The 25,825-nt window shown below is 38.7% G+C and overlaps 1 protein-coding gene across 1 annotated transcript in view; it reads right to left on the reverse strand.

Moving 5' to 3' along the window:
- Positions 1–243: 243 nt before the first annotated feature.
- The window catches only part of LOC124284887 (probable E3 ubiquitin-protein ligase HERC4), a 53,849-nt gene continuing 28,267 nt past the window's right edge, over positions 244–25,825 (reverse strand). The window contains 18 exon segments of the mRNA XM_046721019.1: positions 244–738; positions 3,167–3,219; positions 3,756–3,858; positions 4,762–4,836; positions 6,656–6,764; positions 7,589–7,671; positions 9,019–9,085; positions 10,691–10,738; positions 11,039–11,157; positions 11,693–11,768; positions 13,835–13,899; positions 16,987–17,151; positions 17,647–17,678; positions 17,681–17,732; positions 17,862–18,047; positions 18,759–18,818; positions 22,966–23,015; positions 23,790–23,979. Coding sequence (XP_046576975.1) covers positions 583–738; positions 3,167–3,219; positions 3,756–3,858; positions 4,762–4,836; positions 6,656–6,764; positions 7,589–7,671; positions 9,019–9,085; positions 10,691–10,738; positions 11,039–11,157; positions 11,693–11,768; positions 13,835–13,899; positions 16,987–17,151; positions 17,647–17,678; positions 17,681–17,732; positions 17,862–18,047; positions 18,759–18,818; positions 22,966–23,015; positions 23,790–23,979 — 1,689 coding nt within the window. The 3' untranslated portion in view covers positions 244–582.

Consider the following 25,825-nt stretch of genomic DNA (forward strand, 5'->3'; position numbering starts at 1 on the left):
GAGCATCCAGAGGGGTCTTCATGACAATGGGATGATGCACATGGATTGTTGCTGAGCCACCCACATCTTCACACAGAGCACCAACAATTACAATAAGGTTATTGCTGGGAGTGAGACAGGATGTGATGAGTAAATGTAACAATCACCATCAGATTTACTGTGAGAATTTCACATATACTGCTCAAAACAAGTACAGGGTCAACTGACACCTTTATATTATAAGTAAATTTGTCATAGCATTAGTCCTTTACTTGTTTTAGCATTGTATGAACATGAGACAACAGACAATGAAGTATTATCAGCAAACCACATTTCACATTAGTCAAGTGACATTGTAATACCTGTAATGTTTTGTAATATTTTATACAACGGTTGGAAGATATAATGGAGTCTGTACACTATTCTTTGTACAGGTCATTTCCCTGGGAAATGAGTTCAGTTTTCATCAGTCTCAGCTGCTAGGTTGCTGACTTTAACAAACTAAGCAAAGGTAGGTACCAGTTTCAACCAGCACAGACCGAGTAACTGAATGGTACCAGTCATAGCTGGTACAAACTGACAAGCACAACACTGAAGTCTGGATTAGACCAAACCGAATCCCTCAGTCTGTTGAATGGCAGTGAGAAGCTTTGTTCGGAGGACATCTTTCCGTGTGTATTTGGGCAGGTCAAGGAGGTTGAAGCAAGTGTGAGCAGCAGGCAGGTAGTTGTCCCCTCCCCCTGTAGGCTGGATCACCATCTGTCAAAACACATGTATCAGGAGATGTATACAGGCAAAACACATGTATCAGGAGATGTATACAGACAAAACACATGTATCAGGAGATGTATACAGACAAAACACATGTATCAGGAGATGTATACAGACAAAACACATGTATCAGGAGATGTATACAGACAAAACACATGTATCAGGAGATGTATCAGGAGACACATACTGTCTACAGACAAAACACATGTATCAGGAGATGTATACAGGCAAAACACATGTATCAGGAGATGTATACAGACAAAACACATGTATCAGGAGATGTATACAGACAAAACACAAGACATTAAATCTATTCACTCATCTATTATGTTTTTTCTTCCTTGTTTTACCTTCACTCAGCAGTATTCCAGCTACGTGATGGCAAAATAGAGCTTGGACCACACAATCCAATGATATTGTGAACAATGCCTGTGTCCCCAGTACATCTGGTCGCCTGACCAGCTTGGGCTGCTTTGTGCTTTGTCATGTAATAGCTAGGCTGCCTGTCTGGCTACTACAATCATCAGAGACACACAACACTGTTTAGGGACTGATGGTGTGAGTGGTTAAAAGTCTGTGAGTCTTGAAAGTCGTAAATTCAGGAAGAAAGGACAAGTAACATTTCCTTGTTGACTTCCATGAACAGTTAAATAACACAGTTCTTGTGGACAAATGAAAATACAATTTAGTTTCTATTGAAGGCCAACCAGGCACAGTCATTGTTTGACAGGAAAATGTTACATTTTGTCCAAAGTAAATTAAATCTTTGAAGGGCATTTAGAATTTCTTTTGATTTTCTGTAGCAAGATTCTGTGAATCCACTTTAATAAGGCTACCATAATCCAGAGGGAATGTATGCTTATAATTTACATTAGGAGTTTCTATTGAAGGCCAACCAGGTTATTGACAATAAATTAGTTGACAGGAAAATGTTACATTTTGTCCAAAGTAAATTAATGGAAAAATTGTGGTGTATAAAAACCAACTGCAAATGTTTTCCTTATTCATACTCGGGCGATGAGGTAGCCCAGTGGAGCAAAGGTCACATGCAACCAAAAAATCAAACATAATTTAAACACAATTATCACTTATTCATGACATATAATATACATTGCTGATTATGACCAAAACATATAAACAAAATTATAAGCATACAATTGCAAATCAAAAGTGCAATATTTTGTACTTGGTTTTACTTCCCAAGAAACGAAGCAGCCGGGATACCGAACCCAGTCAGAGCGGGTGGGTGTGCACTCAAGTGTAACGGCTGGTTCATTTGCAGATGCCCTCATGGCTCATTGTGTGTGTACATGTATATATAGAGATGTTGGGTTTTGTAAAGTAAATACATGCTCATTTTCTGCGTATAACATTTTGCAATCAACAGACATCATAACATGTCATATGTACAAGTATCACACCTGCCTGTCTGTGTAATTACATAATGTGACAGAGACTGAACTCGGGCCATACATCAATGCGTTTTGTTTATGGTGTATAGCCTGATAGGTGTTAAGTTCAAATTGCATGTGGTCAGTGATCAAAGTTGTGCATTGAATATTGTCATTAGCAGACAGGCAGGCAGACACATAGGTGTCAATAAAACAGACATTGAGTTTTGTCTGTGACAACGACATATCTATATCACAGTTAGAAATTCTGTCAACGCTAAATAATGACATTGCTTTGAAGTATCGAACTGAGAAAGTGACTCGGTAAGAAGAATGTGTGGTGAAATAGACAAATGAAATTATATAAACAGATAAATCGGTAATCTACTGTCATAACATATAAAAAGCTTGCGCCTGCGAAATATCAACAAAACATTAAAAAAATAGCTCACACTAAAGCCTTCAACGATATTCACCGGACAACCCGCTTCCAAGCTGCGCGAACCTATTTCACTGGGCATGTGCTATGAGCGCAGCCCATCTGTTCAAACCACTTTTCCCCAAAGCGCTTGGGGAAAATTAGTGAATCGTTTGAACTCCGATTTCGCGCGGTTGTTTTCATCGCGTTATTTTTCAACTTTATAAGTTGAATTTGCATTTTTGATGATTTGTTTACTGAAAGGTATCAGAATCTGCAAAGTTGTGTTTTACGTTGCATGTGACCTTTAAGGGTTTGCTTGTCACACCGAAAACTCTGTTTCGATTCTCCTCATGGGTACAATGTGTGCAGCCCATGTCCCCACGTTCTGGCATCCCAAGCTGTCATGTTGCTGGAATATTGCTAGAAGCAGCATAAACCCATTCTCACTCATTCATACTATATATTTTCAGCAAATAAAGTTTGATTGAGTCAGTATGTGACACTGTGACCTTGCTTACACAAGATTCATATTTGTTTATACATATTTTGTACACATATAATGTACAGAAAAATCAGTAACAATCATGGTAGAGAGTTGACTCACCTTTACATATTTCATCCCAAATATTGGAATCCTGTCACTGCCAGTGAGGAATACTGAAGGTCAAAACAACACTGAGTGATCAAGCTTGTTTGTTCATCATGGAGAATGATGATTTCCTCCTATCCTACCACACTGCTGTTTGCACAAAATGATTTTGCATAAGATATAGCTTTAGTTGTAATGTGAGAAAGTCATCCAATGTACACATGAGAGAGGAGATCTATGAGAGGACATTTAGTTTTACACGAATTATTCAAGTTAAGTAAGAAGTATTCTGACAGATATAATACCACACTATTCTCCCTCAAAGTCAGATACCTATTCTCCCTCAAAGTCAGTTTTCCTCCCTGTCACAACTCAAGCCAAAAGGGAAGTAACTCTAAGCCCAACTTGTAGTCATTGCTACCAAAAAACTGGCATGATTTTACATAATTTACATTCTAATAAAAATAACTGCAACCATTGAAACTATTAATTGTAATGCGTCTTATAAACAATCCTACAGGCACAACTTTTACTATCATTGTGCGAAGCGTTGCCGAACATTGCCGAAGTTTGATATATCGTTACACTGTAATGATCTACTCACATAGGAACTTCTTCTTGTCCTCCATCTCCATCTCATGAAAGACCTCCCAGAAGAACTTGATGGTCGGGTGGTACCGGTGGTACTCTCCCTTGTATTCTGTGTTCTGTAACAAGGACATGGTCAGACTATCATGAAACTTACTGAACTGTATTTTCTTTGAAAATTGCTATAATCCTATCTCATAACTTCAAGTATGATCCTGAGTCAATAGACAATGCAATATCAATGAATAGCCAATATTAGATTCACAAAGTGATACTGCAATACCTTCTGCAGGACACCTACCCAGGACTACCCGCTACTTTCTATGGTTACTCCCTGTAGACCCTCAAGTTAAAACTGGTCTTCAGCTATTTATTCTTGCTGTAAGAGGTGACTAACATTATCCAGTGGTCAGACTCGCTGACTTGGTTAATGCAGGCCATCAAATCACTCACTGGATTGTCTGGTCCACTTAGGAGATAAACATCACGTGTTGCCAATTTCCGGGTGTTATTGACAATATTATTTGAAGCACGGAATTCATTTGGAACCGACAACGTTATGTTTATCAACATTGTAAACCGAAAGGTCCACACAAGTTTTTCTATCTGCACTCATTGATATCGAGTACGGGTACTGCAGTGACATGTTTCAGCTGGTTTCCATGGTAGCATCTGGAGCTGCTCATTTGGGACGTCATTCCGACTTTACGCCACAATAGGATTTGAATGACGTCACCACTGCTGGCGACGCAACAACAAAACAGTGTGCGATATTTGTATGTATTAATACGCAGCAAAAAGTCTTGAAATTTCAGGGATTTTAATACCTTTTTCAACCAATCAACCAATTAAAGAACACAGTGACTTTCGGTATCGTATACATTCTAACAAAAAACAATGTTCTCTCAGTGACCATAAATTGGCAAATCAGTTTTGCTGAAGGGAAGCAGACTAGGCTTTGGGGTTATATTTTATGTTTGCTTTTTATAATACTCATGATGTATGATTACAATTCAAGTTACCTTTTCTAGTTCCATGAAATCATAATTCTCGTTGCCCACAACCATTGCCTGCAGTTCTTGAGGGTGAAACAGCTCCTGAAGAAGAATGTCAGAGTTTGATCTGTCATCACTATTCACATGATCCATCACCATTATTCACATGATCAATCATCACTATTCACCTGAATTATCGTCACTATTCACATGATCCATCACCATTATTCACATGATCAATCATCACTATTCACCTGAATTATCGTCACTATTCACATGATCCATCACCATTATTCACATGATCAATCATCACTATTCACCTGAATTATCGTCACTATTTACATGATCCATCACCATTATTCACATGATCAATCATCAATATTCACCTGAATTATTGTCACTATTCACATGATCCATCACCATTATTCACATGTTCCATCATCACTATTGACCTGAATTATCGTCACTATTCACATGATCCATCATCACTATTCACATGATTTATCATCACTATTAACATGATCCATCATCGCTATTCACATGATCCATCATCACTATTGACCTGAATTATCATCACTATTGACCTGAATTATCATCACTATTCACATGATCCATCATCACTATTCACATGATCCACCATCACTATTCACATGATTTATCATCAATATTCACAAGATTTACCATCAGTATTCACCTGATTTATCATCACTATTCACATGTTTTATCATCACTATTCACATGATCCATCATCAATCTTTCAACTCCCTGAGGATCAAACAGCCATGCTGCCTGTAAGGCGCAATGAACTAAACACTCGCATTGCCAGCAAATCCTCACGGGTACCCATTTTACAGCTGGGTGAACTGAAACAATGTGGATCTAAGTATCTTGTCCAAGGATACTACGCAAATGTGCCAACCTCGGGACCCAAACCTAGGGATCACATGATTTATGATCACTATTCGCACGATCCATCATCACTGTTCACATGATCCATCATCACTATTCACCTGATTTATCATCACTATTCACCTGATTTATCTTCACTATACACTTGACTTATTAACACTGTCTGAATTTGGAATGATCTGGTATTTCATTAATAGAGTAGATGTGACATTACAGTGAACATATTCTGCCAATTGCTTCCTCATAAAATCATTGATCTGCTGAAATACCTATAACCTCAAAGGTCTTTTTAAACTGTCAGCTGAACAGAGCTTGATTTAATAAACTAAGTTCAACTTGCACCAAGTAAATGTGCAGATGCAAGGCTTGTTGCACCAGATAAAAGCAGGTTGAACCTACTGTAGTTAACAATGAGTGACTATGCTAAGAAAACAATCCCATAGTAGAATTTTGTTATTCGGTTACAAGTCAATACCAACTACATGAACTATGTTACCTCACTACCAAGTCATGATTGTCTCCCCCACTGCTCCATGCAGTATATCTTCAAATGAATTTGTAAATTGAATGAATAAAGTCCAAATATAAATAACCTAATGATGACATGTAACTTCACTTAAAAATTGGGATTTATTTTCAGTATGTGAGGTGAGGTGAGGTGAGGTGAAATTGGGTTTAACGTCGTGCTTGAGAATATTTCGCTCATATGAAGACGGTTTTCAGTATGTACTGGTGCATGTTTTGAATAGCTAAAAAAAACCCCAAAACATGAAAATATACATACATAAAAGAACACTGAAGTACTACATGGATTTATCAAAGAATGTCCTTTCAAATTCCCCTTATGCTGGAGTTCCTGGATGTACCAGTATTTGGCGTGTTTAGTATTTAGGTTCAAATCATCTCATAAACAGTCACACATTTCATTATGCCAGTCTAAGAATTACATTTTAGTATTAGAAATCAGCAGAAAAGGTATGAGCAGTGCGCCACAAAACGTCAGAATACATACCAGGACATTACCACCGCAGACTTTGAGGAAACCACTGCTGAACGCATCAAACTGGCTCTCCACAGACTTGTTAAACAGGAAGTCGATGTAGAGATCCACATACTCTTTCCTGGTAGAAGGGAGGTAAATTTAAGCATCCACTGACATAATAAATTATTTGAGTTTCCACTGAATATATTCAATGTTTCAATCATCAGCTGCAGCTTTTTACTGTTCTCTACTATATGTATGCTCCAGTTTGTGTTGGCTGTTGAATACTGCACTTGACAATATTCCTGCAATCTCATGACAACCTTTAGTTATTCAAGTTTGGACCAGGCAATCCAGTGACTGATATTGTTAAACACAATCCACACCATACATTGACATGACATCAAACAAGTCGTGCAACCTGATCCATTTAGTTGGTTCTTATGACCAGCATAGCTTGCAAGGTACAAGAACCAAGAAGAAGCCCCACTTTGGGTACAATCCAGTAACTATATGAGGCAGATTATCTCAAATTATTAAGTACCAAAACTGATGTGCTCATGCAAAAAAGGTGAATGTGTTTATATCGTCATGTATAGTTCTAATGAATGATTGCAGTTAGGGACCATTCATAATTTATAGCTAGGGGTTGATAATGATTCTTATGGAGAAGCATTTACAAATGACTGCCCCTATAGTTCATGTACAACTTGGAACACTGACCCACCTCCTGCATGTCATGTACAAAATTGCTGACCCCCCTCTAGTACATGTGTACCAAATTGATGCCCCCCACCCCTTAAAATCATCATCACCTTCCCTAGCCATAAATGATGAACGGTCCCTTAGAATAAACATGTCAGATAACATGCCATGATAGGTTAAGCAATTGATCAGTCAGTGATAATGTGTGAAAAAGGAAAGATGAACCTTATTCCCATTCACATATAAAACGAACCCTACCTGTTGTCTTGGTTGACACACCTTTTGCTGCCATTTTCGCACAGTTCCAGGGTCTTCACCTCCCCGAACACCTCCAGTGTGATCTGCAGAGGAGCCCATGAGTGAATTAATTAGGTCTACTGTCATGTGGAATTTCTTGAAGTGGATCATTGCACTTAAAGTGACACAAAACAGGGGATGCTGACAGTAGATATCTGGGAATCGATCCCACTATCAGCAGATATTGTCAATCACAGGGACATAGGTCTGTAAAGTGAACTGATACACCTCAGGCCATGAACTCATCTGTGCAACCGATCTGGAAGAGTGAGTGTGAGTGAGTTTAGTTTTACGCCACACTACTCAATATTTCCAGCTATATGGCGGCAGTCTGTAAATATTCGAGTCTGGACAAAGACAATCCAGTGATCAACAGCATGAGCATTGATCTGTGCAATTGGGAACATGACATGTGTCAACCAAGCCAGCGAGCCTGACCACCTGGTCCGTTAAGTCGCCTCTTATGACAAGCATGGGTTACTGAAGGTTCATTCTAACCCAGACCTTCAAGGATGCGATCTGGAAGGCAGTTACGTCATTGATGATGTTACTCACAGCATATAAATAAAGTATATTTTTAACATGCACCAAATTAACACCCTACGGCATGCTCAAAGCTGTACATTATCGATGTATCAGTATGCAATTGATTTTTATTCTCAACTCCCTGGGGAGTAAACCTAAACAGCTTGTGATGGTAGAAGGTTAACATTAACATTAAAACCTCATCCCACCTGGTACCCTTTCACTGATGGTTGATCAGAGCAATATTTTTAAACTAAGTAACTTGCATAAGAAGACACCACATGTAATGTGCTTCAGTGTGGTTTGAAGACTTGGCTCTTAGCATCATTTTCAAAAGAATTTACTGTTATGTGGACTATTACAATCATAATTAGACAACACAATTTTAAAAAACTACTAGTGCAGTCGTCATTGATTGAATCAGCTTCAATCCATTGGGAGATGGTTACCTAAGTTGGATAACTTGTTCCTAATCCCTTTCTTCACTGAATAAAATATGTCTAAATCAAACTGAACAAAAGACCTATTATAAAGAAATAAGTATTGAGCTGAGTCAGGGTCAGAAAACTGCAGGTCCATATAATGAATGATCAATGCCATTTATATAACAGTATTTTAGTCATACATATTTCAAGGCACACCCAGCATGAGATCAAACAATCCAATCTCCCATCCAAATACATACCCACTGTGACCATCTGAAACTGTAGTAGAATGTCGTAAATGTTAGCATCATTGTTGTTAGCTGAGATAAAGTGATAGATAATCAGATTGCTCCAGAGAAACCAATTGTGAACTGGCCATATGTTTAATTGCCACACCTGTTATAAACACACATTCAGTGGAGAGATAATCTAAATACTCACCTCAAAGGTAAGGCCAAATATTTCCTCCACATCATTCCCCTCATGCTCCAACAAATGCTGCAAGCTCCTGCAACAGACAATCATACTCCACAGAGTGACTTGCCTTGACACGTGCCCTTGACATGTCAGATATCGCAATCATACTCCATGGAGTGACATGTCAGATATCCTTGACATGTCAGATATCATGTCAGAATCATACTATTCCACGTGGGTGCCCTTGACGTGCCCTTGACATGTCAGATATCACAATCATACTCATGTCGATACCACAATCATACTCCACAGAGTGCCCTTGACATGTCTTGACATGTCAGATATCACAATCATACTCCACGGAGGGACGTGCCCTTGACATGTCAGATATCACAATCATACTCCACGGAGTGGCGTGCCCTTGACATGTCAGATATCACATCAATCATATTCCAGATTGGGATGTGCCCTTGACATGTCAGATATCACAATCATACTCCACTACGAGTGGACGTGCCCTTTGACATGTCAGAAATCACAATCATACTCCACGGAGTGACGTGCCCGTGACATGTCAGATATCGCAATCATACTCCACGGAGTGACGTGCCCTTGACATGTCAGATATCACAATCATACTCCACGGAGTGACGTGCCCTTGACATGTCAGATATCACAATCATACTCCACGGAGTGACGTGCCCTTGACATGTCAGATATCACAATCATACTCCATGGAGTGACGTGCCCTTGACATGTCAGATATCACAATCATACTCCACGGAGTGACGTGCCCTTGACATGTCAGATATCACAATCATACTCCCGACGGAGGCGCGGCCCTATGACATGTCAGATATCCCAATCATACTCCGCGGAGTGGCGTGCCCTTGACATGTCAGATATCACAATCATACTCCACGGAGTAGCGTTACCTTGATATGTCAAATACCCACAATCATACTCCGCGGGTGGCGATTACCTTGACATGTCAGATATCACAATCATACTCCACGGAGGGACGTGACCTTGACATGTCAGATATCACAATCATACTCCACGGAGGTGGCGTGCCCTTGACATGTCAGATATCACAATCATACTCCATGGAGTGGCGTGCCCTTGACATGTCAGATATCGCGAAATCATACTCCACAGAGTGACGTGCCCTTGACATGTCAGATATCCCAATCATATTCCACAGGTGACGTTGCCTTGACATGTCAGATATCCCAATCATACTCCGCGAATTGGCGCGGCCCTTGACATGTCAGATATCACAATCATACTCCCGCGGAGTGGCGTGCCCTTGATATGTCAAATACCACAATCATACTCCGCGGTGGAGTGAGCGCGTGCCTTGACATGTCAGATATCACAATCATACTCCACGAGGGAGGGGCGTGACCTTGATATGTCAGATATCACAATCATACTCCACAGAGTGACGTGCCCTTGACATGTCAGATATCACAATCATACTCCATGGAGTGACGTGCCCTTGACATGTCAGATATCGCAATCATACTCCACAGAGTGACGTGCCCTTGACATGTCAGATATCACAATCATATTCCACAGAGTGACGTGCCCTTGACATGTCAGATATCACAATCATATTCCACATAGCAACTGACACCAGGCATCACTGGTATATCAGACATTACACAACTGCAGCACTAGAATATCTACTCACCTCCCTACAGTAGGCAGAAGTTGTTTCATGTCGTCTATTGTCGGTACTCTGAAACAAATGTCCCAGATCAAAGACTAAGTATCTTTAGGGGTGATGTGTTTGAAGAGAACTGGGTCTCAATTGGTCAAACTGTTCAAGGGAATTGTCTAAACCTGCCTAGAGGCTGATTGTCTCCATTCTGAGCAAAATATTTTCCAAAATTGCCTTCAAAGCATTTTTAGTTTTGAATAAATTCCTTAAAATGTTGTCAACACAACATTGATCTTGAGTTTTACTTGCAATATTCCAAAAGGGTGAATGACATGATCTTCAAATTGCATGGCTGCCATGAAACTAATGCCAGGTTACCGTTTCAGTAGTTTCTTATACAGCGCCTGTGGGAAGTGCAGATCAATGATGGTGAAGTTGTAGATGGCTAGTCCGCAGAGGATCCCGATCAGATGGAACATGGAGTTGTCCTCAAATGTCTGCAACAGTGGAGCCAAGGGTGATGCTGACAGAGTTGTTGTTGATGGTGAGGATGATGATGATTATGACAATGACGACAGTAGTATAATGTTGAGAGTTCAAAGAGATAAGGGTATTTTACCCGATGGTGATTACTGAATCTTTACTTCAGGTTAGTCTGATCATAGATAGTCGATGATCATTAGCTTAATATCAAACAATTATCAATAAATTTTTAAAAAGTAACGTTGTGCAAATGTGCAAAATGCTCCAAAAGAAAACAGCATGTTTGACACCACTGACTTTGTGGACATTAAATATTTAATAATAACAGTTGCTTTCTGTTTTCTGCAATCAATAATAACAAATTTTGGGTATATTATAACTTTATGTCACAATAGGTTCTACAGGAGATTATCAATGACACAACTTTCATATCAATAATCGTCCAGGGTTACATCATTGGGACACAAGAGCGCTATTTATATGTTATGTTTTGTATATTGAGTAGTCATTTCAGACATCACCACCATAGGGTAGGTCTCCGGGCCGTACCTGTGGGTTAAACCACTGCATGTGGGATTCTTCATGGTAGCGGAACATCCCATACTTGGGAGAGTTTATATTTGCTCTCATAAATCAATGACCCCCACCTCCCCAGAACAAAATGGGTGACCCCTTAAAATCATCAATCTCTCTCTCTCACTCACTCACTCATGCACACACACGCATGCATTTGCATGTCACAAAGTTTTTCCACTCAGTCACACACACACACAAAAGCCATAAATTATGAACGGTCCCTAACAGCCAATTATAAGTAAAACATATAATGGCCATACTGAAACAAACTTCTAGACACAGCAACACTGTAATGCCATGTACAACAACAGTAAATACAAAGTCCTTGGAGTCTAACAGGAGTTTAATTATAGGCTATGAATGAATTAAAGGGAGACAACTGATGCACTTATCAAAGTAAATACACAGGAGTTAGACCAATCAATAAACAAACCTAAATATAAATCTGTTCATCATTTTTTTCTTGATATCTCAGTATTTCAATATGGAAGAAAACAGGTGAGGCAGAGGAAGGGAGTGTATATATATTGCTTTATGCCAAATCAGCAATTTTACATTACTACTGGAACAGTATGAGAATGGTATTTGCTAGGGCTGCAACAAATCCACTATAATGCAAATATAATATGAATATTGGGTAACAAATATAGGGTAACGAATACAGGTAATGAATACAAAAGCAGTTGTTGGTGTATTAATTAATATATTCAGTGAACCAGTATTTGACATGTAATAACCAAGTGGACAGTGTACACGACAATGACAAGTGTCCACATTACTGTCAAATTAATTACATAGGAGTGTTGGCTATTATAATGCCCTGCTTTGATATATTCCATTTCGCACATCATGTTTTGATGAAGAGCAACCAAATTCAAGTCAAAACACTCCTTCAAAAAAAATTAAATCATGAATACATGTATTTGATTTCAGTGATCATGAATATAAATTTGAATTCATGAAGGGATACGGTTCAATTCTATGAATGTGCGATTGAATTGTAACAGCCTATTTTTACATCACATCCTCATAGGGTTGAATAACAGAATGTAGACTGCATTCTTCTGTCAGCTAAAATGCTGACAAACATTTCACACTCTTCATCTCCTCTTGGTGATTTGAGTTTTATTTATGCTGATTTTTCTAAAAGATGCAGGGTTTAGACCTTTACCAGTGTGGTAAAATCACACCAAAATGGATATGGTACAACAGGGTTCTAAGTCGACTCACAAACATGCGGGTCCCGGGGACACCTAAATATTAGTTTTAAGGGTCAAGTGAAGTAACAGTGTAGAGAACTTTATGTTTTGATCGTTTCTTTAGAGCTTGGAATGAATCATTGATCATGTGGACTGATGGATGAAATGATGCACCTTACTGCTCTGAAAGAAACCAAACACTTTGCAAAGACATGGATGTGTTGTGAATAACATGTATGTCCCTTTCGACACAGTGATTTGTTTTTTTCTGCATCCATTCTCCACATTTGTGTGTTCTGGACGCTCATTTGTGTGTCACGTAAAACCTGGTACAATTTCCACACAGACTTGTTAATCAGTAGCAACAATGCTAGGCAGATGGAGATTTTTATGCTTTTGATAATTCCAAGCTTATCACTATTAGATTCTATGACAACTGATAGCCAACAACACAAAGAAGACCATAAAAACGAAACATAGGCCATTTGTGTTGTTTCCTGAATTGAAGACATCCCTAAAATTATTTTGTTTGAATAAGATGTCATCACATAATTTATGATTACATATATAACTATATAATTACATCAATGATATTATTTTCATAACCTACTGCCTGATAAGAAATCCCAAGTAAATGATGAGGCAAAACATAAAACATGCTCGAAACAAACAACAGTTAAACAACAATCCTCTGATCCATCTGTTTTCAGTTTAAAAATAGTGGTTTGACAGTGTCTTTTCTAAACAAGATCACTGTATATAGCAAACTAATGAGTATTGCTTCTCTGAAACTGATGGATCAGAAGAACACAATTAACAATGTTAAAACCAAGGTTATCGAGAGAGTGAAGTTGCCCTCTCAGGATATGAATAGCATGTAGCAATGTCCAGTAAAAATAATTGACATGCTAAATACACGAGGTTGAGTCGCACCTTACGGACACCGCCCTCATCAACTGCCTCCTCGCCGAGGAACACCACCTGCAACAGTTGCAGATAATACTGGACAGTCAGTCGCGTAGACTAAAAAAGACTATTTACCTTCTTCAATCCACCGGCATCTATTGCCTCTTCACCCACAAACAAAATCTGAAATATAAGACTTGGCAATCATCCGTGTACATAAGAGGCTTGTGGTATTAGTAGTATAACTTGGTATAAAATACTCACATACATGATGTACAGTCTGTTTGACTAGAAAGTGTCCCCATGAATTGCTAAATATATCAGTTTAGAAAGGTAGTGAATAAATAATACGAGGCAAGATGTTCATGAATAGCCTATACCCAAACACCTTTATATCTATTAGAAATTGTCATGCATCACAGAAAAAGTTGTTTAACAAACTATCATCATTACAAACATGATTGTTGACAGTTGGTGCGGAGGGGCTCACGGCAGCAATGGGAATAATCAGGTGCGGAGGGGAGCGTCTCAAAATCTATTCTGAATGATCTGTGACTTTGTCATCAGTAGCATCACAGTCAGAGCTGATAGAAATAACAGGAGGTGCGACATTTGCCTGTTGGAGACCATCACGAGACCAGTAACCTGCTTCAATTTCATTGACAACCCTAGTTACACAGTGTTGCCACATGTCAACCTTGATTTTACCCAGCGAGTCGGTCACCAAGGCCTCAACGTCATGTAATTTAAACGTGGTATTGATCTTGCAACGTCACCTTTTAGAATACCCCATATCATCTCAATTGGATTTAGATCACAATGATATGGTGGTAGCTGCAATATTTCATGACTTTTACTCTTAATGTAAGTGTCTACTTTAAATACGGGGTCTTGTTTGTGGGTTTTGATGATTTCATACAGCTGAGGCTTCAACGTATACGGGATGTTGAATTTTTCCAACCAAGCAATCATATATCCCATACGATTGTTAGACGTCAGAGTTTTGATGTTTGGATCCTGCACGCTGTGGTATGGCGCATTGTCCATGACTATAAGGGACTTATTTGGCAAAGCTGGAACTAACTTATTTTGAACCCACTCTCCATTTATCTCTGTATGGTAGTCCCTATTGTCTTTGGCCTTGGCTCTGAACACCAGATCACAACAAGGTAGGAAGCCCTGGCTGGCGCATCCAGCATGGAGAATAATCAATCTTTCCCCCTTCCCCAGTGGCAGTTTCCTCCGTGATCCCTTATTCCCACCGGGTACCCATTGACTGCTGGCGGTATGAGATGCATTTACCCGAATCATGTGAAGATACACCAGCTCATACCCCGCATCACGTTTTTCCTGGATAGTCCTGAGAAAATGATTTCTCAAACGTACGATATCTGATTGTTCGCGCAATACTCTCCTGCTATTTTTGCACCTATACCCGAAAGAATGTAAGAGTTGCTATAGTGTGTAGTTCGCTACTGACAAATTGTTTTGGTTTTCAAGGTGTTTCTGTAATAGTTTTAATGACATGTATTTGTTTTCTGAGTACAGTTTAGTGATTGCCTGTCTGACTTGGTATTTCTGGAAGTTGTCTAATTTATTAACCTTTGATGCTTTTGACATGCCCACTACATGCGTTGTGTCGACAACACTGTCTCTCTTTTGTATTATATGTTTCAATGCCCGTGTAGAAACTCCCAATGCCTTGGAAGCACTTTTCTGATACCTATCGTTGGCATAAAACGGCCTCCCCGTTTCCACCTCAGCACGAAAGAAATCATACACTTTAATTATCAACTTTTTTTTGCCTGTACAGTGAACTTCATTTCGTCATCAGCACATAGCAGTTATCACAAAATGCCCGTGCATCAGATGCACCTGTCTATTCCCATTGCTGCCATGCACCCCTCTGCACCAACTGTCAACAATCATGTTTATAATGATGATAGTTTGTTAAACAACTTTTTTCTGTGATGCATGACAATTTCTAATTAATGTAAAGGTGTTTGGGTGCAAGTTATTCATGAACATCTTGCCTCATAATATTTATTAACTACCTTTCTAAACTGATAATATTCAGCAAGTCATGGGGGCACTTTCTAGTCAAACAGACTGTAGTATGAATCACAATATATTTTGAAAATAACAGTACATTGTGCTTTTTAAAATCATGCATATTTTTATGTTGTTGGCAAAGTTTACGGAAGTGACCAAATTATGATATAAAGAAATAAGCAACCTCTTACTGTGATTGAAAATGCAAAACTATAAGCAACAAGTTTTTATTAAGCATGCACTGTGGGCATAGCAACATCAGACAAGTACAAAACTGTTGTTTGTCATACATATTGCAGAAATATAAATCATTATTGTAATAAATAGCATCACTAGTGTACATACAGTTGGTACAACACAATGTGACATTTGTATTAGTGAGTGAATGGGTGAGTAACTGAGTATGTTGCACCATTTTTAGCAATATTCCAGACATATCAAAGGAGGGAAAGACCAGAAACTGCAACAGATCATGTTAAAGACTGTACACACATCAAATGAGAGAATATTTGTCAATACTTATCAGCTAAAATGAAAACCTGTTATTACAATTGTTATTTGCTACTGGTTTTAGTGTATGAATACACAATGCCATTTAGAAAGTGGTCAAAAGTAACAGATTTGACCCCACACTCTCAGAGTCAGGCACCTATTCGCCAGCCTACAGTCTGAGAGTGTGGGTTCGAATAGCTGATGGGACCCAATCTAACAAAAGTACTAGAATCTGTACTTTATTCACAAAGTGTAATCCCAAATATAAAATATGTTACCTGGTTCTAGTATTGATATGTTTTTCGAGACTTTTGTCAAATGACGGAAACACTGGTGAAAAACATCAGGTGCTATCATGGCCAGAATAGAATCAGTCAACAGTGGCAGGGAGTTAAGCTTTCCCAGAATGGTTTTCAACTAGAGATATTAGTGTTGTCCCATTCTTGTTGAATACCTGATCATGGTAGGTGTCATCATTGAAGATATTTTGGGATAGGACAGTTTCTAGAAGGTTGGCTTTAACTATGTGAGTGTGACCAAAATGTCTGATATAAATGCATCTCTCTCGCTCACATTCATAAATGACTGATCCTTCGCAATGTCTTGCATTGGTCTTACTTTGAGAGGTTTCTTCAGGTCAGCACTTGTATACTTAATGAGCTGCTGAAGAGTGTCCTGGACCAAATTTTCACGACTAACAAATAAGACGAGACATGGGTTCACTGGGTCGATAGGGAGGAAGAGACTTGAGAAATTCCTCTGAGCAACTTCATCTATCGCAGTCTGCAAAATAACATTTCAAATCTTAACAAAAGGAAAAAGTCCTTAAAAGCATCAGGCAATATTAGATCACCCACAGCACATTCAAATTAAAAGGGTTCGTGTCTTGTTTAATGCACCAATATTCTGAACAAAATCCCCACGCACCTGTCCTACTCTAGAATCCAAACAGGACTTTCAGACTGATATTTATCTGAAAACTGACATATATCTCAATAATACTGAGGGAAACAAATAAGGGAACACCACTTCATGGCAGTGTTCCCTTTATTTATTCTCAGTTTTCCTCCCACAGCACTATTCAAAGCTGGTGATGAAAACTGCAAAATATTAAAGGAATGTTTGAATTTTCCTGTGTTCTTTCATTTGTTTCTCTCAGTATACTACTTTTATCTATTACAGGCTTAAGGTTTTCTATAGTTACAGTATGTGACTTAGGCATCCCTTTCAGGTGACTATTACAGGTGTGTAAGCAACAGTTGCTCTGTGGCAACGTACCTGCATCTGCATCATAGCATCGGTCTGCAGAGCATGCTTTTGGCAGCCGCATCAAACAGGAATGGGTAGTTACAGAAGTGGAGACCCTGCACAATACAGCAGAAATTGTCAGTACCAAATATGTACTGTTTCAGCAGTACTAGTCTGGAAGTTAAAATGAAACAATTTTTTTTGACCAGGTAATAAAAAAAAAGGAATCTCCACAATGTCCCCACCTGTTGCCTTAGTCTGGAGTTCTGCTGCACCCAACTGACATAGTCAGCTTTGATGTTGATTTTGTCCTTGAGTTCCCCTACATAAAACTTGTGATAGGGAATAATTTGCCCATTCTGTTCATTGACCACATTCAGCTTCTTTAAGATCTCCAGTGACACATATAGGCCCTTGCCTCGCTTTTCACTCTGAAACAAAAAACCTCAACACAATTGCATATGGAAAAGCGTTTTGCATTGACCAGTGGAGTCTGATCATGTGGGCCACTGAAAGTTTCAGAACAGAATTATCCAAAAGCTTTTCCTGCATATACAAAGGGGGCATGCTTGTCTTGGCCATCTCACATTACATCTCAGAAGTTGTGATCACTTTTCACCCTGGATTCTCAGCCTTGGCCTATTTTGGAGTGAGTGAGTGAGTGAGAGAGTGAGTGAGTTTAGTTTTACGCCACACTCAGCAATATTCCAGCTACAGTCTGTTTGGCTCAAAAGCGGACCGATGAATTGCAATCTAACTGGAAAACTAATAAACATAAAATACTCAATGAAACCCTGATCATAATCAAAACATCATACCCACTCTGTGAGGTTTTTGCAGAATTTTTGTCCTAAAAATAATAAAGTTGTTTAACAAACTATCATTAAAATATTGACAAAGTTCACTGTTTGTTACGAGGGAGGAGTGCAGAGAAAGGGACAGCCAGGTGTTCGAGAAGCACCCATTAACACCGAGCGTCAGGCAGGGACCAACAAGTACCATATTTTAACGTCTTTTGGTATGACACAGTCGGGGATCGAACCCACGACCTTCTGCTCTCCGGGTGGACGCTCTAACCACTACACCATGGAGGTGGTCCAACAAGAAAGGAAAGCCACTGCTCTATAAGACTTCTGCCATACCTCATGTGGATTTGTAGTGTCTGGCAGCTGCAGGACATACTGGACACACTGCTTATACACCTGGAAATACAAACACAAGATCATACAAGGTGTCTATCAATATATGTCGATAAGGGCATATGTCAACAAAGGAGGCTATTACATACATTAGGATAATAGGACTGTCAAGAGAACGAAACTGGAATTACATGTGGTGATCATTTATCCATCAAATTCATGTTCTGCAGTCTGTAAGTCTCCAAATGAGAAATTGTTCTCATTTTGAGTAAAACAAACTATATATAAGGGCACCCTTTTTTAATAACTTGTATTACCTACCCGCTGACCCTAAATTTCTAGAAATTAGAAAAAAAATAATAATTGGAAATTGACTACTCGGGAGAAAAAAAGAAGGAAATATAACGGCATATTTGTTTGCAATTTTTACCCTGTTTAGGAAATATGAACTGAAATGGCTTTCTCGATCGTTCTCATAGTTGTGGTAAACAAATAGGGGTTATGTGCCCCTGACTAAAGCACCCTCTAAGCGTCGTCTGCAAATGGCGGGCAAACACGATGGGAATCGGACAGGTTTTGATATTGATACACGTTTGACGTTGACGATATGTCAGAAACAATTTGCTTTTGCATAGACTGCGGCAGACATGGGAATAGGAAGGAATTACATGTTGTAGACATAACTCTTTTTATAGGCAACTTCTTGAACCAAAATAACATCATCTTGTCTGCCTTTGGTGAAAATTCAAAACAAGATCTATCCATCGACCTGACTGTTCACTTTCAAGTCACTTATTGACGTTAGCAATAGGTGTTACATACACATACGTGTGGAGGATGCAAATGTCGAGCCTACGATAATGAAAACTCCCGGCTGAGAAATCACCATTGCATCGATAAAAGTATTTGATCTCCTCAACAAGAACATATGACCTGAAAAGAGGCATGCGATTTTCATGCATTTCTTTTCAACAAAATGCAGAATTCTTCTTGCTCAGAATTGTAAATTTATTAATTTAATGTGAAGTTTTACTTAAATATTTCGTCTGCAAACAAACTTCCAGTGACAGAGTTAGTTCCCTTTGCTCCCTTAGTCTAATACGTTTTCATATAATATTTGACTTCTAAACTGAACAACATTCTTAAAGCTTAATGACAGTATTTGTATTTCAGAAATAGATAATAAATAATTGAATCATTACTCCCGATGTTTACAGAATAACAGTTCTTCAACTGAACTACCTGTATTTTCAAACTCATTTGTACAAGAACTGCATAAAACACATCTTGTCTGACTTAATAGTGTTTTCATTTTGATATGTCAAGTCAAAGCGCCAAATAAATTTTTTTGAAATGATCTCCCCCCTCCAACTATGCATTTCAGTTGAAAAAAATCTGTAATCCAAGTTATTTAAAAAGGGTGGCCTAAGATTAACAGCCATACTGAAATTTATTTATCATTGTTCACCTGGATTCACAATATTTCGGAATGCTGGAGGGATGCAACCTCTCTCACTATCATTCATCGGATTTTCTTCAAAATCATTACTAATTCTATAAAGACTTTTAAGATATTTTTATAAGTCAATGTACAGAATCATGACATGACTGGGGCCCCCTTGCCCCCAGATATTTGGTAACAAACGAAATAGTGATACAGATGTGTGCTGAAAGATTATATTACAGCTGTTTAGGACCAGGCAACTCAGCTGGTACACAGCAGCATAGCTGGCTGAGTCAGGAAGACAGAGAAAGATAAGGCGATGATGCAGTTGGCCTATACATTCCTGAGCCCAGATCTAGGTCGCACATGCTACATAAAATCCGTTAGTGTGAATATATTCAGTCAAAAAGTTGACATTCAATATACATTTTTGAAACTTTATAACATGATTTATTTGTCCATTTTCAAATCACTTTAAAAGGTCTTTGTAGAGTTATTCCTGCACTTCAATATACATGTACATGTATCTGTATACTGAGTATGATAACTAATTCTACCAATAGTCATGCAATCATATTCAAGCAGGGTATTTGATTTCATAATAATAACAAATTTGGACTCACTGTTTTGAAACTGCTAATCCATCCACTGCAGTTAATATGAGAAATATGTACATACAGATGAAGCAAGTGTCGATATCACCCTTGTATATGAGATCTAGTGTCCATAAAGATTTCCACAGACTGTCACCAGCAGGGTATCCACAATTGACATTGACAGGGTATCCAAAATGTCACTGACAGGGTATCCAAATTCTCAATGATAGATTATACATATTTTGTCATCGTCAGGGTACAGGTTATCCACAATTCGCCGTTTACATGGTATAAACGATTGTCATTTATTGGGATATGCTGTACAATGTATTATTGACGGGTTATATCCATGTGTATTAATATAACAATGAGAAGAGCCCTTATGATTTTTTCACTCTTTTTGTGGGGACTGGAACATCATCATTTGCCCTTTTCTGTCTATATTTTTTTGGCCTTCCCCCTTTACTTTGGTTTTTAAATTGTACACATACCCAACAGTCATTGTCACATTGCTTCACCTCCCAAACATTATCAAATTTATCTCCTTTGATAGTATCCTGCATTTTCCTTTGTTTGTGAGTGAATGTCCTGTTGTAACAGGTTGCACAGAAAAACTGTGGGTGGAAACTATTGTCAGATAACACATCTATACCATACACATGATAAAGTCTGCCAAAGTACTTCTTACATGGCCTAGCAGTACTCTTTTTACCAAATGGTGTAAGTCTCCCAGCACATATCCGACACAGTAATTCCAATTTTATAAAGTGATTTTCACATATTTTCTCCATTTTGAATACAAATTCCAATGGAAATAACACTTAGGCTTTCTCCATTTAGAATACACAAAATACAGCCTCAAACTTTCACAGCAATACTACTAGAATCATCAACAAGAACCTTACACTCTGCTACACTGTCTGAATGAAACCTATATTTGCGTCATGTGAAAACCAACCCTGCTTGAATAAACTCTGACAATTACATCTGGCAGAGGGTAATTGGGGCTTCAAGATAATGTAAACATTTTCTTGAGAAAACCCAGATAAGATAATTGTGACACATATTTAAACACTTTACCATGTTACAGCATTCCAGGTTGGTTTTGTTTATTTTAACCTCTTGTTCAGATTTCTACAGACAGTAATAAATCTTCATTTATGGTTTGCCACAAGTAACACCAATTATGTTAACACATACAATGTTAGAGTGGAGAAATAGTGCAAGTTAAAGGCCGGGGCGCAAACGTCCAAAACCCTGGTGGGTTTCCAAATAGTCTCCCATTTGCTACCCCTCAGCAGTGAAGATGTTATCAGCCCGTGAGTGACAAGGCTGTAACGGCTATGGGTGCCTGGCAAGAGCCTGGCAATGTCAAAGGTTAACCTTGGAATTTACTACTAGAATAAACATGTGCCTTATAGTAAATGTCCAACAACCCTTTCACTTCATATTTTGATGACTAAAGAGATTAATTTGATTAGCATATATGAAACATCAATTTTACTTATATTATGAATATAAAATCTTCAGCAAAGAGATGTCAGCATCAGATAAGTGTACAACCCTAGCCCTGCACAGCATGGTGTCAGGGGAGTGGGGGATGGGGGCATTTTCCCAGCCTGCCTGAAATATGAAACCCTGAATGAAACATTTTCCCACTCCAAGGCTTGTTTCTATGGAAACACACCTCCTTTGGCCACCTGACTGACACAGTGCGAAATTCAAATCTGGATTTAAACATGAGAAATATATTTTCAAACTGTATGTTTTGTAGACTCTGCATCCATACATTTTGCTGTGAGTCTTCACAACATACTTCTTTATACTATGACTTAATATCAGCCTGAACCGGTAAGTCAGTTTTGTGATATTTCATGGAATGTACTTGAATACTACATTGCTTTGCATCTAAGGACAGCTTTGACAAGGCAAGGAGGCCACACCCAATTTGTGTATAGGTTTGAACCCCGGCCTTTAAGCTTGAGGTGGGGAGGGTTGCTATGGGTGGCCCCCATCTTTAAATGATGATGCCAGCCCTCCCCTCGCTTTCAGCAGTAGCCAGACTAAAGAGCCTGCCTGGGCTACATATATGGAGTCATGGAATATAAACATCTAATAGCAAACCCTTTATGGCTGGGTAGCATGACATGGCTGCATCTATTCAACTTACGCTGACAATTCTGTGGAAATATGTCTCCGGTAATGCTGACCACCATAAATCTGAAAGATTGGAAGAAATCAAACTAAAAGTGGTCCAAAATGATCCCAGGACAATGTCAACAATACCTTATTCACTGTGTAAATACTTGAGTATGTACCGGCATCAAGGTAAAGACTTGTATGAATGTTTTGTGACAGTTCACTCGATCAAAGTTCTCAATAATGCATCGAGTCCATGGTTTAAAGGTCATCAAGCAAAACAAACATGCTGACGTGATCAGAGCACCATATGGCAACTCGTTCAATACAACATGACATCTGCTATATTGGTTGGTTAAAATAAAAACAAAATAACACAACAGCAATATGCTGTCTATTATTTATGGCTGCACTAAAAAATATTTTAGCAATACGATGGCAAATAATCAAGTCTGGGCCAGAAAATCCAGTGATTGACACTGTGAACAACAATTCATACCATCAGGGTACATCAACACACAATCACTCAGCCTTACCATTTGGTTGCCTCATATAACCAGCTTGGGTATTTTGGTACCAACTCTAACAATGTCCATAAATACTGACTTCGATCTCTGTCTAAAATACATGTAGCTATGAAGAGCATGGCTGCAGTCAGCTGCGTAGCAAGTCAACTTTTTCGTGGAAGCCCAATAGGTCGCCAAGCTTTATATTTAGATAGTATTGAGGGCTTGCCAAACATTCATTTTTAAAATCATGTGTAAGCCCAGGCTGTTTTCATAATGGTAGCTACACCCCTGGCAGTGTAATATAGAGACCATATAGAGGAAGGCCTTGCACATGATTGACCCTCACCTAGAACTTTGGACGCCACTCGGTCAAGGTTGAGGATGTTTTTCCCAAATGGGCAGATGAGGGAGCTGTAATACTTTGGCTGGTCAAAGAGATGACATTCTGGGAGGATGAGGAACACCCTTAGGGCTTCCACATCAGGGGGCGAGGCAGGGAGACTAGGTAACAGATCTTGTTCTATGCTGTTGGTTATCTGAAACACAAAATACACATGTTAATGTTACGTTTATACACTGTGCCATCACTTCTGCAGATTTCTAAACAAGCTTCTTAAAACCCTGTGTGTTTTCTTCTTAGTTATAAAGGGAAGTAAGTTGTAGAGGTTGACAACTTGAATTCCTTCCATTGTTGTCCCTTAGGTTGTAAGCCTTGACAATGGACTACATTGCTTGGCCTTACTAAAATCTGTGTCAGTTGATACTCATATGAATTTAAACAAGAAGACTAAGTCATCAATATCCCCCGCAATGGCAAAATACCCTTCATGATTATGTCTACGAGTTATGATTATGTCAAATATTTAGGTGTGTATATAGAGACGTGGAAGGAGAGTATTGAAAGGTTTTTAAAGTTCTGCTCCAGAAAATAGCACTATCTCCAATTTCAGTCAAAGTGAAACTTGTTGCCATGGAAACGCCAAAATATTTTATTCAGAATTCCAAAACTACCAAAAGGCACCAGTACACCACCAGATATATGTATGTGCCAAGTTTGGTGAAGAAACATTGAATGGTTTTAGAGTTCTGCTCCGGACAAGAGCACTACCACTAATTTCAGTTTTAGTCAAGCTTGTTGCCATGGAAATGCCCAAAATATATTTTTCAGAAATCCAAAACTACCAAAAGGCACCAGTACACTGCCAGACCAATCTATGTGCCAAGTTTGGTGAAGAAATAGTGAACGGTTTTAGAGTTCTGCTCCGGAAAAGACAAAAGTGCATGGACGGATGGACGGATGCACGGACGGAGTCCTTTTTAACACACACACACACACACCCCACCCCCGCAAAACGCATTGGGGGGGATAATGAATGAAGGCGCAGTTTCATCATTTTTGGTCTTTGAACATACCTAGTAAGCACTTTGCTATGGATAACTTATGAAACCACTGAGCTATCCAAAGAATGAGAATCCATGACCCCATGGATTCAACCCCACCCTCACAATGTATATTTTAATGAGGGCTGGGGTGTTGCCTTTGATTGGGCCATTTGCAATTAGTACTTGACATTAGGGCCCCTGATGTTGTTTTCAATGTGCCATTAAATATTACAGTGTGCATATATCAAAAGGGCATGGTCCAAAATGATCCCAGGACAATGTCAACAATACTTTATTCATTTTTATTACGTAAATTGTAATTATCAAGCCCTTCTTGTTGGTTAAATAGTACTGCAATACAATAGCTGAGGCTAGTGCTGAAGCAACTGATTGAATAATTGGTCAATCAGTCAATCTCACTTGTGTCAGTGATTATTGATGGGCTTCGGATACTTATTGATTTTCATAACAAAGGAAAATGAAATCAAACTTTTAAAAGTACGTTTCTTATTGTAATGTTTGTCAAATCAAGACATAAGCAACTGATGCAGTTTCTTGACTTATGAAACAGCAATGTAAACATACTTACTTGAGTGTCACAACCATAACTATCCTTGATATACTGATCAGGATATTTATCGGTCCGGATTCATTTACACAATATTATGACTGTGTCCAGGTACTGCCCCCATGAGTTTTGTGGGCGGTTTCCAATTACAATCGATTATTGATCGATTACTCAGCTCTGATTATCAATCTGCATATTGTGAGTGATAACCAGCACTTCTGACAACTAGTGTTGGGAATTAGTTGAAATCACATAATCCATGATTGGTTCATAACTAACGCGCAATCATTGAAAAAAAAAGGTTAGCATCATTTTTCACTTTCCTGTTCAGGTTTATATTTGCAGATAAGTGTAAAGAAAAAAACATATTGTTATCTGGTTTTTTGGTGTTGTTATATTTAGGAACTGCACAAGATGCATTTGCAAAATTT

This window comes from Haliotis rubra, unplaced genomic scaffold (genome assembly GCF_003918875.1).
Source record: "Haliotis rubra isolate DU_JTF1 unplaced genomic scaffold, ASM391887v1 Scf347, whole genome shotgun sequence".
Classification (NCBI taxonomy): Eukaryota; Metazoa; Mollusca; class Gastropoda; order Lepetellida; family Haliotidae; genus Haliotis; species Haliotis rubra.